General features: G+C 45.5%; 1 protein-coding gene across 1 annotated transcript in view; it reads right to left on the reverse strand.

Moving 5' to 3' along the window:
* LOC133410196 (cullin-9) overlaps positions 1-12,793 on the reverse strand; it is a 66,652-nt gene that overhangs the window by 11,517 nt on the left and 42,342 nt on the right. Inside the window, exons 22-27 of the mRNA XM_061691043.1 lie at positions 9,674-9,862; positions 9,105-9,235; positions 7,078-7,260; positions 6,756-6,913; positions 6,503-6,698; positions 6,242-6,419 (exon numbers count right to left, since the gene is read on the reverse strand). Of these exons, the coding sequence (XP_061547027.1) occupies positions 6,242-6,419; positions 6,503-6,698; positions 6,756-6,913; positions 7,078-7,260; positions 9,105-9,235; positions 9,674-9,862 (1,035 nt within the window). The remainder of the gene's footprint in view (positions 1-6,241; positions 6,420-6,502; positions 6,699-6,755; positions 6,914-7,077; positions 7,261-9,104; positions 9,236-9,673; positions 9,863-12,793) is intronic.

Genomic DNA, 12,793 nt, shown 5'->3' on the forward strand with positions numbered 1-12,793 from the left:
GGACTTTTGCCCTGACGATAACAATAATTTATCTATTCTCATATTACAGAACAAAAGAAATTTCATAACAGTGTGAGCTTACAATGTTTTAACTGAAGCATTCTGATACAAATAGTTTTCCTAGTAATCCATTTTCACAATTATGTACTGTATTACAAAAGAAGACATACACTCCCATTTACGCAGTGTCCCTGAACGCACCTCACACATTCATGCATATACAGCGTGCCTGCCTACAGTAGTTTAATTCTAAAGAGCAAAATAGTAAATGCAGCAGGTGTACATTGTTTCCCGTGACCTAATTCATGGTTATCATAAAAGGAGACCAGTTTCCAACACTCTGGACTGCTCCGTGTGTTGTTTGAAGCGTTATAATATCCCGTAAAAAGGGTGGTAACCTTCTTAGCATGTCCCTCTGCTGGTCACTTTTAATATTACATTTGATTACTGTATATTACAGTGCATCAACATCGCAGCAGACCCTGCGGTGTGACTATTGCGTACATCGCAATGACGATGCTCAAACAAAATAGCGTGGAGCCCTAATATACATACTTTACAAATGTACTGTACTGGATTAAAAAAAAAAAAACACTAACATTATGCACATTTAAGCCAGTATATGAGGAACCTACTTCTGCATTTGGAAAACCAGGTAAAAGCACTTCCTCCTCGCAAGGTTGAATGTGGAAGCGAACAATTTCAAAGCATTTTTAGGAACTTTGAATGTCCACAATGTCTTTTCTTTCCTTTTTTAAATTTTGTAATTTATTAAAAGTACGGCTTTATTGGTAATTTTTCGTCAAACATAACTACATGTGGACGGCAGAACATTGAATGCAAAATATACTCAAGTCGAACCACATGCAGCACTTAGTGAATGTTATACTTACACAGATATACATTCGTGTACAAGACAAAAAGAAATAGGAGAATGAAAAGCCCTACAAATAAATACAATTTAAAAACTAAATGTTGATATCCAGTGGAACCTCGATAAAATGGACCCCGGTATAAGAGAATCGGATAAAAGGGATCATCGGGACTTAAGAGTGTGTCCAAAGAGAGTTTCCATTTGTCACTTAACTGCCGTTGACAAAGTCTGTTAGTTCCACAATTGGCCGCTGTCGTTTACTGGCACTGTGGCGCAATGCAGGCAGAGCACGGGACTTCCGTATTTCCGGGTCACAAATATGAAATATGACATCCAATTCCAAAAGACTCCCTCCTGACCCTCAATATGTACGTGAATCTTTGCACATGGCCCATTTCTCCCAATCCTCCCTGCCATTGCTTTGACTTGGCACCATACCCCTGTTGTAACTTTCTTGCTGGCTGCCGGCAAAGGTTTTCTCAGGAATGATCATTTTCTTGATCCAGATTCCCCAGATACAACAGCAAGCCAGTCTTGGGTACCTCATACCCAATTACCACCTTTAATTGTCTCCAAACGCCTTACCCAGTAATTGTCCATTTTTTAATAATCCCAAAATGTGTGGATGTCTGCCCCCCCTTCCTCCATAACCTCCAACATACATTCTGGGGCAAAGTTCCCTTCCATCTCCAGGGTTACGTAATATGATATTCTTCCAACTGAACTCTCCACAACCTCGAAGCAGTTGTCGAGTGGTGCATCGTGCACACATTAATGATACCATTCTTCCTCAGTTAGCTCGGTCCTAAATTCTCTTGCCCATTTGTCTCTCACGTACATAATTCTCCCTGCTCTTCAGTAGACCTTGCTAAAAGGCTGAGATCACGCTATGCTTCCCTCTTGTTGAAAGCGGTAGCTAAATAGATATCTGCAAATATACTTCTTGCAAGCAAAGACCAAGACTGTATTAATACACCTGTGTAGACGATGTGTGTGTCTGCATTGTTCCCTGGGCACACATCCGAGTCACGACTCGCGCTCACACAAATTTTACAGCTCAAATATGATATAAATAAATAGATGGAGTGCCACAACACTTGACAGCATCCATCAGTAATAAGTAATAATTAAGCTAATGACCTTAATTGCCCCATTTTGTTCAGTTGCCTTATCCATTTTTATGTCTCTTATATAGTATTCCCTTACTTGTAGATCACGAAAGCGGTCGCTTCTTTCGAGATGAAATCTCTCTTTTACACATTGACAACTGCATTTCCCCTTTTCTACTATTGTGCATATTGCCATGTTGCCTCTATCTTTCCCATCTCTTGAAATCATGATCTTCATCCATCATCCATTTTCTACCACTTATCCGAGGTCGGGTCGCGGGGGCAGTAGCTTTAGCAGGGACGCCCGGACTTCCCTCTTCCCAGCCACTTCATCCAGCTCTTCCGGGGGAATCCCGAGGCGTTCCCAGGCAAGCCGAGAGACGTCGTCTCTCCGGCGTATCCTGGGTCGCCCCCGGGGTCTCCTCCCGGCGGGACGTGCCCGGAACACCTCACCGGGGAGGCGTCGGAAGGCATCCGAATCAGACGGCCCGGCCACCTGATCTGGCTCCCCTCGATGTAGAGGAGCAGCGGCTCTACTCTGAGCTCCTCCCAGATGACCGAGCTTCTCACCCTCTCTCTCAGGGAGAGCCCAGACACCCTGCGGAGGAAACGCATTGCGGCCGCTCGCATCCGGGATGTTGTTCTTTCGGTCACGACCCAGAGCTCGTGACCATAGGTGAGGGGAGGACCGTAGATCGACCGGTAAATCGAGAGCTTCGCCTTTCGGCTTAGCTCCTTCTTTACCGCAACGGACCGATACAAAGTCCGCATCACTGCAGACGCTGCAACGATCCGCCTGTCGATCTCCCGTTCCGTTCTTCCCTCACTCGTGAACAAGTGAACTGTCCCACTTGGGACAGGATCTCATCCCCGACCCGGAGAGGGCTTGCCACCCTTTTCCGACTGAGGACCACGGTCTCAGATTTGGAGGTGGTGATTCTCATCCCAGCCGCTTCACACTCAGCTGCGAACTGCTCCAGCGTGAGTTGGCGATCACGGCTCGCTGAAGCCGACAGAATCACATCGTCTGCAAAAAGCAGAGATGCAATAGTGAGGCCACCAAACCGGGCCCCCTCTACGCCTCGGCTGCGCCTAAAAATACTGTCCATAAAGGTTAATAACAGAATTGGTGACAAAGGGCAGCCTTAGCAGAGTCCAACCCTCACCGGAAACGAATCCGACTTACTGCCGCCAATGCGGACCAAACCGTCCACGCGATGTTGCAGAGGCGTGTCAACCAGGACAGCTCCACAACATCAGGAGCCTTTAGGAACTCCGGACGAATCTCATCCACCCCCGGGGCCCTGCCACCGAGGAGCTTTTTAAACACCTCGCTGACCTCGAGCCCAGAGATAGGAGAGCCCGCCTCAGAGAACCCAGACTCTGCTTCCTCATGGGAAAGCGTGTCGGTGGAATTGAGGAGGTCTTCGAAGTATTCTCCCCACCGACTCACAACGTCCCGAACAGAGGTCAGCAGCGCCCCGTCCCCACTATACACAGCGTTGATGGTGCACTGCTTCCCCCTTCTGAGACGCCGGATGGTGGAGCAGAATTTCCTCGAAGCCGTCCGGAGGTCTCTCTCCATGGCCTCACCGAACTCCCATGCCCGAGTTTTTGCTTCAGCAACCACCAAAGCTGCATTCCGCTTGGCCAGCTGGTACCCATCAGCTGCCTCAGGAGTCCCAGACTCCAAAAAGGCCCGAAAGGACTCCTCCTTCAGCTTGACGGCATCCCTCACCGTTGGTGTTCGGGGATTGCCGCCACGACAGGCACCGACCACAAAAGCTCCGGTCGGCCGCCTCAGCAATGGAGGCGCGGAACACGGTCCGCTCGGACACCGTGTCCCTCGCCTCCCCTGGAACATGAATTGGGTACCGCCATTCCTCCTCTCTCCTTAGGTAACTGTAATGTCGAGAGCCTAATCCTTGGTCTTTTCCCCCCAGATCAATCTTGAGATCCACTTATTCTATTCCATAAATTGTTTTTGAGGTACAGATAATGGTAAAAATTGTTAAAAGTACAGTCATCTTGGCAGTATATTCATTTATACTATTTCAAACCTTGAGTTGAAGTTCAAGACCCGTGTGGACCACCCTCCCAAGTGGCCCTTGATGTTCTGATTAATCCGTGTGTAGTTTGTGCTGTATCATTTGTCTGTCTTTTTTTTATTATTTCAAACAAGATGCCACCAAAAATGACAATAGATGGCAGTGTTTCGGCTTCGTTCATGTATACTTGGGCTGGGCATTGTTACGAACCTCACTATTGGATTTTGATTCTTTAGGGTTGTGATTTGATTCAATATTGATTTAAATGTTCAGTAAGAAGCAGAAATACAACAAAAGATGCAATTTGCCTTTTTTTTGTACCCTGAAGACGAAGATCAATATGAGTTCATAATTCCAGCTTTTATTTCATGGTATTTCTCTCTAGATGTGTCAAACAACTCAGAACAGAGCACCTTTTGTTTGAAGCCACCCACTTTTCAAGTGAGCAAAAGTATTGGAACGTGACTGATGGGTGTTTCTAGTTGCTCAAGAGTTGCCTTTTAGATTGATTGCTTGAACATTAGATAGTGCTTGTTTTTGGCTTTGGGTTTCACCTGTGAAAACAGCATTTTCTGTTAAGCAAACATGAAAACCAGAGCGCTGTCAAGGGAGAAAAGCAAACCATTTTGAAGCTGAGAGAAGAGGGAAAATCGATCAGAGCTATTGCACAAAGCCAATACAACAATTTGGAATGCCATGAAAAAGAAAGAAACTACTGGCGTGCTGAGCAACAGACATCGAAGAGGTCGTCCAAGGGTATCGACGGCAGTCGATGACAGACACATTGTCAGAGCTGTGAAGAAACACCCAAAGACAACAGTCAGTGACATCACTGCCAACCTTCACAAGGCAGGGGTGAAGTTACCACAATCCACTGCTCGAAGAAGACTTGAAGAGAAGAAATATACAGGTCATACCACAACATGCAAACCACTCTTCAGCAAAAAGAATCGGAAGGCCAGATTGGATTTTGCTAAGTACAGAGATGAGCCACAGGCGTTTTGGAACAAAGTTTTATGGAATGCTGAGACCAAGATGAACCTCTACCAAAGTGATTCACGTATGGAGAAAGAAAGGATCTGCTTATGATCCAAAACACGCAAGCTCATCTATGAAGCATGGTGGAGTCATGGCTTGGGCTTGCGTGGCTGCTTCTGCAATTGGCTCACTAGTCTTTATTGATGATGTCACTCATGATGGTAGCAGCAGAGTGAATTCTGAAGTCTACAAAACCATTTTGTCTGGCAAGTTATAGAAAAATGCATACAAACTAATCGGGAGGAGCTTCATCATGCAACAAGACGATGACACAAAACACAACCAAGGACTGGGCGGCTGTGGCCGAGTAGGTAGAGCAGGTTGTGCAGTGACTGAAGGGTCACTGGTTTGAATCGCAGCTCCGACTGTCGAAGTGTCCTTGGGCGAGACACTGAACCCTAATTTGCTTCCAGTGGGCCTGGCAGCAGTCACCCATTGGTGTATGAATGTATGTGTGAGTGGGTGAATGTGAGGCTTTGTAAAGCGCTTTGGGCACTGTGTAGATGAAGCGCTATACAAGTGCAGGCCATTTACCCTTAGATCAGGGGGGGAAAAAATGTCAGGTCGTAGACTGCCTAAGTCAATCACCGCACCTTAACCCAATAGAGCATGCATATTAAGAGACTGAAGGGAGAAACCCGCAGAAACAAACGAACTAAAAGAGGCTGCAGTAAAGACTTGGAAAAGCATTTCAAATGAAGGATGCAACAGTCTGGTGAAGTCAATGGGTCGCAGGCTTGATGCAGCAATTGCAATAAGGGTTATGCCACCAAATATTAAATGGGTTTCACTTGAAGTTAATTTAATCATGTCTGTTCCAATACTCGTCAAACAAAAGGTGCTCTGTCATGGTTTGTTTAACACATCTAGATGTTAATAGCATGAAATAAAAGCTGGAAGTCTGAACTTTTGTCTATTCATCTTTTGATCTGAACCCCAAACGTCTTCAGTATATAACAAAAACAAAGGAATTGACCTAGCCGTTCTAATACTTCTGGAGGGGACTGTCATTTGTAGTGAATACATAATTTTGAAATCAGTTACGTTTAACTGGATCACTTCGTGACGAACCATCAAAGCACAGTGCTGGGGAATCACGTCACGTGTCAACACTTGAAGGCGGGAGCCGCTTGCGTGGCACCAGCGCGTGACAGCGGCACGCCCGTACTGACCGTGGCAGTAGAAGTGTGCGAACTGCACCAGGTAGGAGCAGAGCCGGGCCGGGAAGTGCCGCGAGGGGTCGTCCATGAAGCAGAGGGATGAGACTGTCCAGCAGCGAGGAGACAGAAGCAGGACTCTGATGTCCGTCTCTGACTGCAGAGACTCCTCGTCCTCATCCTCCTCGACCATCTGCGGCGGCCCCACAAAAGACAAAGCTTCGTTTGTGATCTCGAGCCACCGGAGACCAGCCGGGCGCCGACGGTCAGGCGGACCTGCCGGCTGTGCAGCGTGCGGTCCAGCTGCTGCAGACGGTACAGGTGGAAGTCCTGGCGCAGGTCGGACGACTCGCTCAGGTTCTTCAACATCTGCTGAGGGAAGCGATTGGGGAAGCAGGTGCCGAGCCGCTCCACCACGAAAGCTTCCAACCACACGTTGGTGCGGGCCAGGAGCCGGTCAGCCAGGTAGTACCTGCGCACACGCCATCCGTAAGCTTTGTCCGTCGCGTCGGCAGCAGCGCCGGCTCACCTGTAAAAGTGCTCGAAGGTGTTGGCCAGCTCTAAGCCCGACAGGAAGAGCATGGGCTCCAAAAACAGCTGAAGCTTCTCCAGAGCTTCCACACTGCCAAAAGCCGAGCTGCTGACCTGCAACATCTGGTCCACGTACTGCGCAAAGCGCTCGCTTACCTGCAAGCCAACGCTAGCGTCATTGTCGTCGTCGTCATCGTCATCATCATCATCTCAATCCATCTGAACTTGCGGTGAGGTGAGTGGTCGGCCGTACTTTGCAACCCATCCCCCCGTGTACCCGATTTCAGATCGAGCCCACGGTGATCTTAAGGTAGACTCACGTGCATGGCTCTGAGGATGGAGAGCTGCAGTAAAGCAGCAGAGAAGCCGTGTCGCAGCGCAAGCACAAAGGCCGTCTGGTGGCCAAACAGTTCCTCCGTGGCGGTCTTCAGCCTCACGTACAGACTGCGGTAACGCTCCACAAAGTCGGGATGATCGCAGCTCCCCTCCAGGAAGCTCCTCACCTGAACAACAACCAAACCAGAGGTGTCAACATTCATCAACAACCGATCCATCAAATTCATCCACAACTATTTTGATAATCTAGCAATCATTTACCGACCATCTTGAATTTAAAAGCTCTGTGAGGTGAAGTTGTTTTTATGTATTTTTTCCTGAAGAAAATGAAACTGTCAGCCATTGCCAATAATCTTTGGAGCAATTGTTTAATAAGTTGCATTTGGAACACCTGCCTTTTATCTCCATGATTTAAGATGTGTACATGGGCATAAATTGGAATGTACTCAAATTTTTCGGCATTTCTGACTCTGTGACAGAAATGCTTTGTGATCTGTTGAAACTTTATCGGGACATTTTAGAGGCATTTGTGGTTGAACGAATAGAAAATCGAGCTTACAAAAGCTGTGTATAAATGCAGAAATGAATCAAAGCGCTTCCTCATAGGAGGCTCGACTTCAAGCTGACGAGGAAGCGCGTCGAGACAATCAAACTTTCAATATAGGCAACAGTTACACCACAGGATACATGGAAGTCCAACGAGGAAATGTCCTCGCCTTCCGCCATCAGGCAGTAACAGGCTTGATGTGTCCAAAATGTGGGCAGGCTAAAATCTAATATTTCAATACAAAAGCAGCCTAAAATGAGTATTGAGTCAATTTGTCTGCAGACATCAATTTTTAAGTCCAGAACTATGGAAAAGGTGCTAATGTTTTAGGGTTAGGTCAGAATTTCAGCCTCCCAACAGTAAATGTCCAATTTCTCGAGTCCTCCATGGAAGCAGACTGATGATTTTTGCCTTGACTCCAAATAAGACATTTGCAAACATTTGCTTTTACTTTGGAAAACAATCAACATTTTGGCCCATTGTCTGATGTAGGTTACGGACCAAACGAGGAACTGGATCATAATTTATGGAAAATAAAATAGCCTCTGTCATGCCGTGAACATTGGCACTTATTAAAAATGATGTCTGGAGAAAAATAATTCTCCCCCAAAATAGGCTCAGCGGTAATTTTGGGCTTGATTTCCGATGACATATTTGTATGTCACCGACAACGAGGGTAAGTTGACGTGTGCTTATTTTTATGATTATAGTCCACACAAGCATTCAGTTCTGAAGTTCATCCTCCTAATGGGATTTTACGTCATATAAGCTACCCGTTTTGATTGCTTTTGGTGCATCCATTCCACACCCCCACAGCATCTGAGAGCTGAGAGGTGGCCCTTATTCTTCAAGTTTGGAAAACTGATTTGAGATACTTGGCGATTTGTTGTATTCACTCAAATTTGGCAGACTTGTTAACATTACTCTTCCCTCTGGTCTGTCGAATTTACATGCCATTTTTTTGGGCCTGCTTTTTTGGGCCACTTCAGTAAAAATGCTCAGAGAGAAATTTTTAGTGAAATATAAACCATCTGGGCCCAATAGGTTATTTACTCCATTAGAAAATAATGGTCATTTGCAGCTATAGTCTGAATAACACGCATCTGACACGAACCAAAGTTGCAGCCTCGGCAGTGTATATCAAACTAGTAGCCCTTCGTTCACATGAATCAGTAGCTAAGAAGTTGAGCTCATGTTCAAAAAGGTTAGCGAGTACAAGATCACTCCCTCTTGTGTCATATTGCTTCATTGTTGTTTATTTGGCTTTGTTTAATCAAACAAAAGCAAACAAACAATAATCGGTTAATATACAGTAATGGTGGAAATGTTTTGGTCAACAACTTCAATGCACAATACATTTCTATCAGATTATTCGATGGCTTGTGACTGCCCTAAAACAAAACCTTTTTTATGAGCGAACCACTATATCACCAACGATAACCGCAGACCAAAGTGGCCTCTCACCTGCTGCTGTACCACCGCCTGCCAACAGAGGGCGATGTCTGCGATGGTGCTGTTCTTCACTGTAGGCTTGACTGAGGAAGACGATGCCAAAGAGGCTACTGTGCCATCTTTGTTCTTTGCTTCTTTGCCATCTGGAGAAAGGGTTCCCAAACAAAAACAGCTGCTTGGGGGCATGAAGAACAATGTAAAAAAAAAAAAAAACAAGGTGATTTGTGGTATGTGAATAATGTGTAAAAAGGAGGTGATTGGTGGGATGTAAACGAGGACGTGCAAAACAATGTTTTCTGAACTCGTCGCCAGCCAATCGCATGGCACCTACGGACAATTTTGAGTCTTCAATTAACCTACCGTGCATACTTTTGGAATATCCCAAAAACTTTCCTCAAAAATGACATTTTTCCACACACAAAAAAACCCATTATTTTCAAATCCATCAACCAGTTTTCACAATTCTTGCTGCATTGTACTCAGGTGGTGGTGGCCGTTCCAACCACACACAGCATTTTGACAGAATGTCATTTTGTGAAATCTTGTCACATCGCGGATCTCGGCGGTCTTGTTTAACTCACAAGATTTGACAAGAGGTTTGATCTGGTCCGGGTCCGCCGGGGCGGCGTCCACGTGCACCAGGAGGTGCGTCAGGCGTCTCACTCGGGAGTTGAAGACGGCCGCCCTGCCTTTGCGGCGGTGGTGGGCGGAGTCAGAATTGTCCAAGTACTCGCTGAGCAGCCAGGACAGTGGGCAGGATCCAGAACATTCTGGGAGCAAACACACTTGTGAGATGGCAATCTCAAGACCGGAAGGGTTGTTGACACGCTCACCTCAATGACAGTACCGCTATTCATATCAAGCATTCGACGGAATCGTTATCACTCGCTGCTACTTGTGTACAAATGTGAGTGCACGTAGCTACCGGTAAAGCCTCCTGACTAGAGGTGGGGGACAGCGACCGAGCCCTCCTGCCAATACTCTGCCAGTATTTTCCAGTAAAGAACTGCCCAAAAGGTTGAAAATTGCCTGTAGATGCCACCAGATGGAGGCTAAGCACTTTTCTTTTTTTAATCTTATGAAACTCTTCAACTCTGAACAGCGATTATGGGGGTGTTAAAACATTTGATCAATTCATCTTATCTATTTATTTTTGTCCTGTTCGGTCAAGCAGAAAGGAAGATCTGTATCCCTTTTATGCCCGAACAGTTTTACTGTGTCACAGTGGACTTTTTAAGCTGCCACTGTGCTTTCTTTGGATTCTGATGGATATTTGAGAATTACAGTCGTTCAGTCGAAAGGAAGGTTTTTAAAAGGGGAGTGACAGGAAAAAAAGGTAACTAAATATTATAGGCAAAAACACAGACAACAAAAGACAAAGTCCTCGCTGTAAACAAGATGAGGAAAGTAAAGCATTATACACATTATTGATATGCATCATATTAAAATGACTGCTACACATTAACATCTGACTCTTTAATCAGCAATCACAAATAACGTCTACAGCATGCATCAGTTTTTCTATATTTTTAAAATGTGCTGACATTTTGAGCACCAACCTCGCTCGATATTTCACTTCATTTGTCCCAAAATAGTTTTATTCATTACAAATATGTACAGACCCTTCCAAAAATTGGAACATCATGGAACAGGGTTAGGACAGAATAGGGTTTTCCTTTTCCCCCTGGTTTTGTTTTATTTTTGTACATTCTTCTTCTTCAACTAAACCTGCTTCGTTTGCCTCCTGAGACGCGCGGAGAAAGACCATTCCAGGGACTCCAGATCTACGGTCGTAAGTTGCACAACAATCGTTGCCAAAATGTACAAGATTAGTGCCTAATAATTTGGGGGGAAATACGAGCTTCACACAAATCCCAACTTTGCTCTCTCTCGCTCTGACTCAACGCATTAAACGCTCACATTTTCATTTTTAGTCCATTAACACACTATATGTCCTATTTTTCTCTCTTTCACCATTATTCGTGTTTCCTTTTTGTCGTGAGACCCCTCTGTGTGTTTCCCTACAGATCCCTCGTAGAGTTCATTAAATATTTGCCTTTACACCGATCTGATCGGTGTCGGGCCGATATTGAGCATTTTATGATGATCGGCTTTAACGTCATAATTTGGGGACCAAATCCCTCCGCAAAAGGCATTTACTCCGCTTCGCCTTGGTGTACACTATATTTGAATGCAAAAGCTGGTTTATTTTTAGCCTTGTCGCGTCTTTTGACGTAGTACTGTAAATATCTACACGCGTTACCACGGCCACGACAACAACAATCGATCGCGTCGTGTGTATAATAAGAACAAAATGGGGGGAAACGTGTGCTGGTGGTCACCGGTACTCAGGAGAGGACTTTTATTCAAGGCTTGCTTGAGGTATGTTCACGTACTTTTAACACAATACGGCTTGCAAGCAGGCAACAAAAAATGTAGTCTAGCAAGCTAGTGCTAGCACTAATGGTTGTACGTAAGCATGGCGCCTTTCTGTCGAGGAAAATGAGGGGCACCGGACCCAAAAACAAAGAAGAACTGACAGCAAGCATCAGGGAAATCCGGGCTTCCATAACTCCCAGGCAATGCCGCGGGCTGCTGCCTCAATGCCACGGCGCATCCAGGCAGTGATTCGAGCAAAGGGATTCCCCACCAAGTACTGAAGATTAACATATCGCTCTGAAAATACCATATTTTGATTGATTTAATGTGACCCTAATTTCTTTTCTTTTTTTTCTCCTACAAAAACTGAAGTAAATTTCTTCGCAATTTATTTTTTGGGGAATTCCTGATTTTGTGGCTTATATGAGCTGGAAACCCAACTTATGTAAAAATAAATCAATTGTTTAAATTGTTCATCTATAATCTATGAAAATGTAACATTTTGAATGGAATCTGGAAATAAACTTTTCCATGATATTCACATTTTTGGGAAAGGGCGTGTATCCTTTCACCGTGACAGCCGGAACAATGCTCTTTCGTTAGACAGCAGAAGCTCCAATAAACTTGTTGCCTTTCATACAACAAAGAGTTGTGGCTCGCTGCATGTGTATTAGCTTTGCGTTCAATTAAACAGGCCCACACTTCACACTGAGATCATCCTGATTTCATTATTTTTCTTTGGTGGGGTGATGTGACATTGTCCTAATGTAAAATGCGTGTCTTGGCTCAATAAAGGTGCGCTAGGACCTCAGGGGTGGGCAATTAATTGTTCGAAGGGGCCACGTTCGTCCGTCCGTCCGTCCGTCCATCCATCCATTTTCGGAGGCGCTTCTCCTCACGAGGGTCGCGGGCTGCTGGAGCCTATCCCAGCTATCGTCGGGCGGGAGGCGGGGTACACCCTGAACCGGTCGCCAGCCAATCACAGGGCTAATAGAAACAAACCACCATTCGCACTCACAGTCACACCTAAGGGCAATTTAGAGTCTTCAATCAACCTACCACGCATGTTTCTGGGATGTGGGAGGAAACCGGAGTGCCTGGAGAAAACCCACCCAGGCACGGGGAGAACATGCACACTCCACAGAGGCGGGGCCGGGATTTGAACCGGGGTCCTCAGAACTGTGAGGCAGATGTGCTAACACGTGACAAACTTAAATGCTGACGAGGGCCATACCAACATGCTAACCTCATTTGTGTTCAATATGAATTTGTCTTTTTATAAAGCAGCAAATTTTACTGTTTTATTGAGCTAATGTATATGT

This window comes from Phycodurus eques, chromosome 11, assembly GCF_024500275.1.
Source record: "Phycodurus eques isolate BA_2022a chromosome 11, UOR_Pequ_1.1, whole genome shotgun sequence".
NCBI lineage: Eukaryota > Metazoa > Chordata > Actinopteri > Syngnathiformes > Syngnathidae > Phycodurus > Phycodurus eques.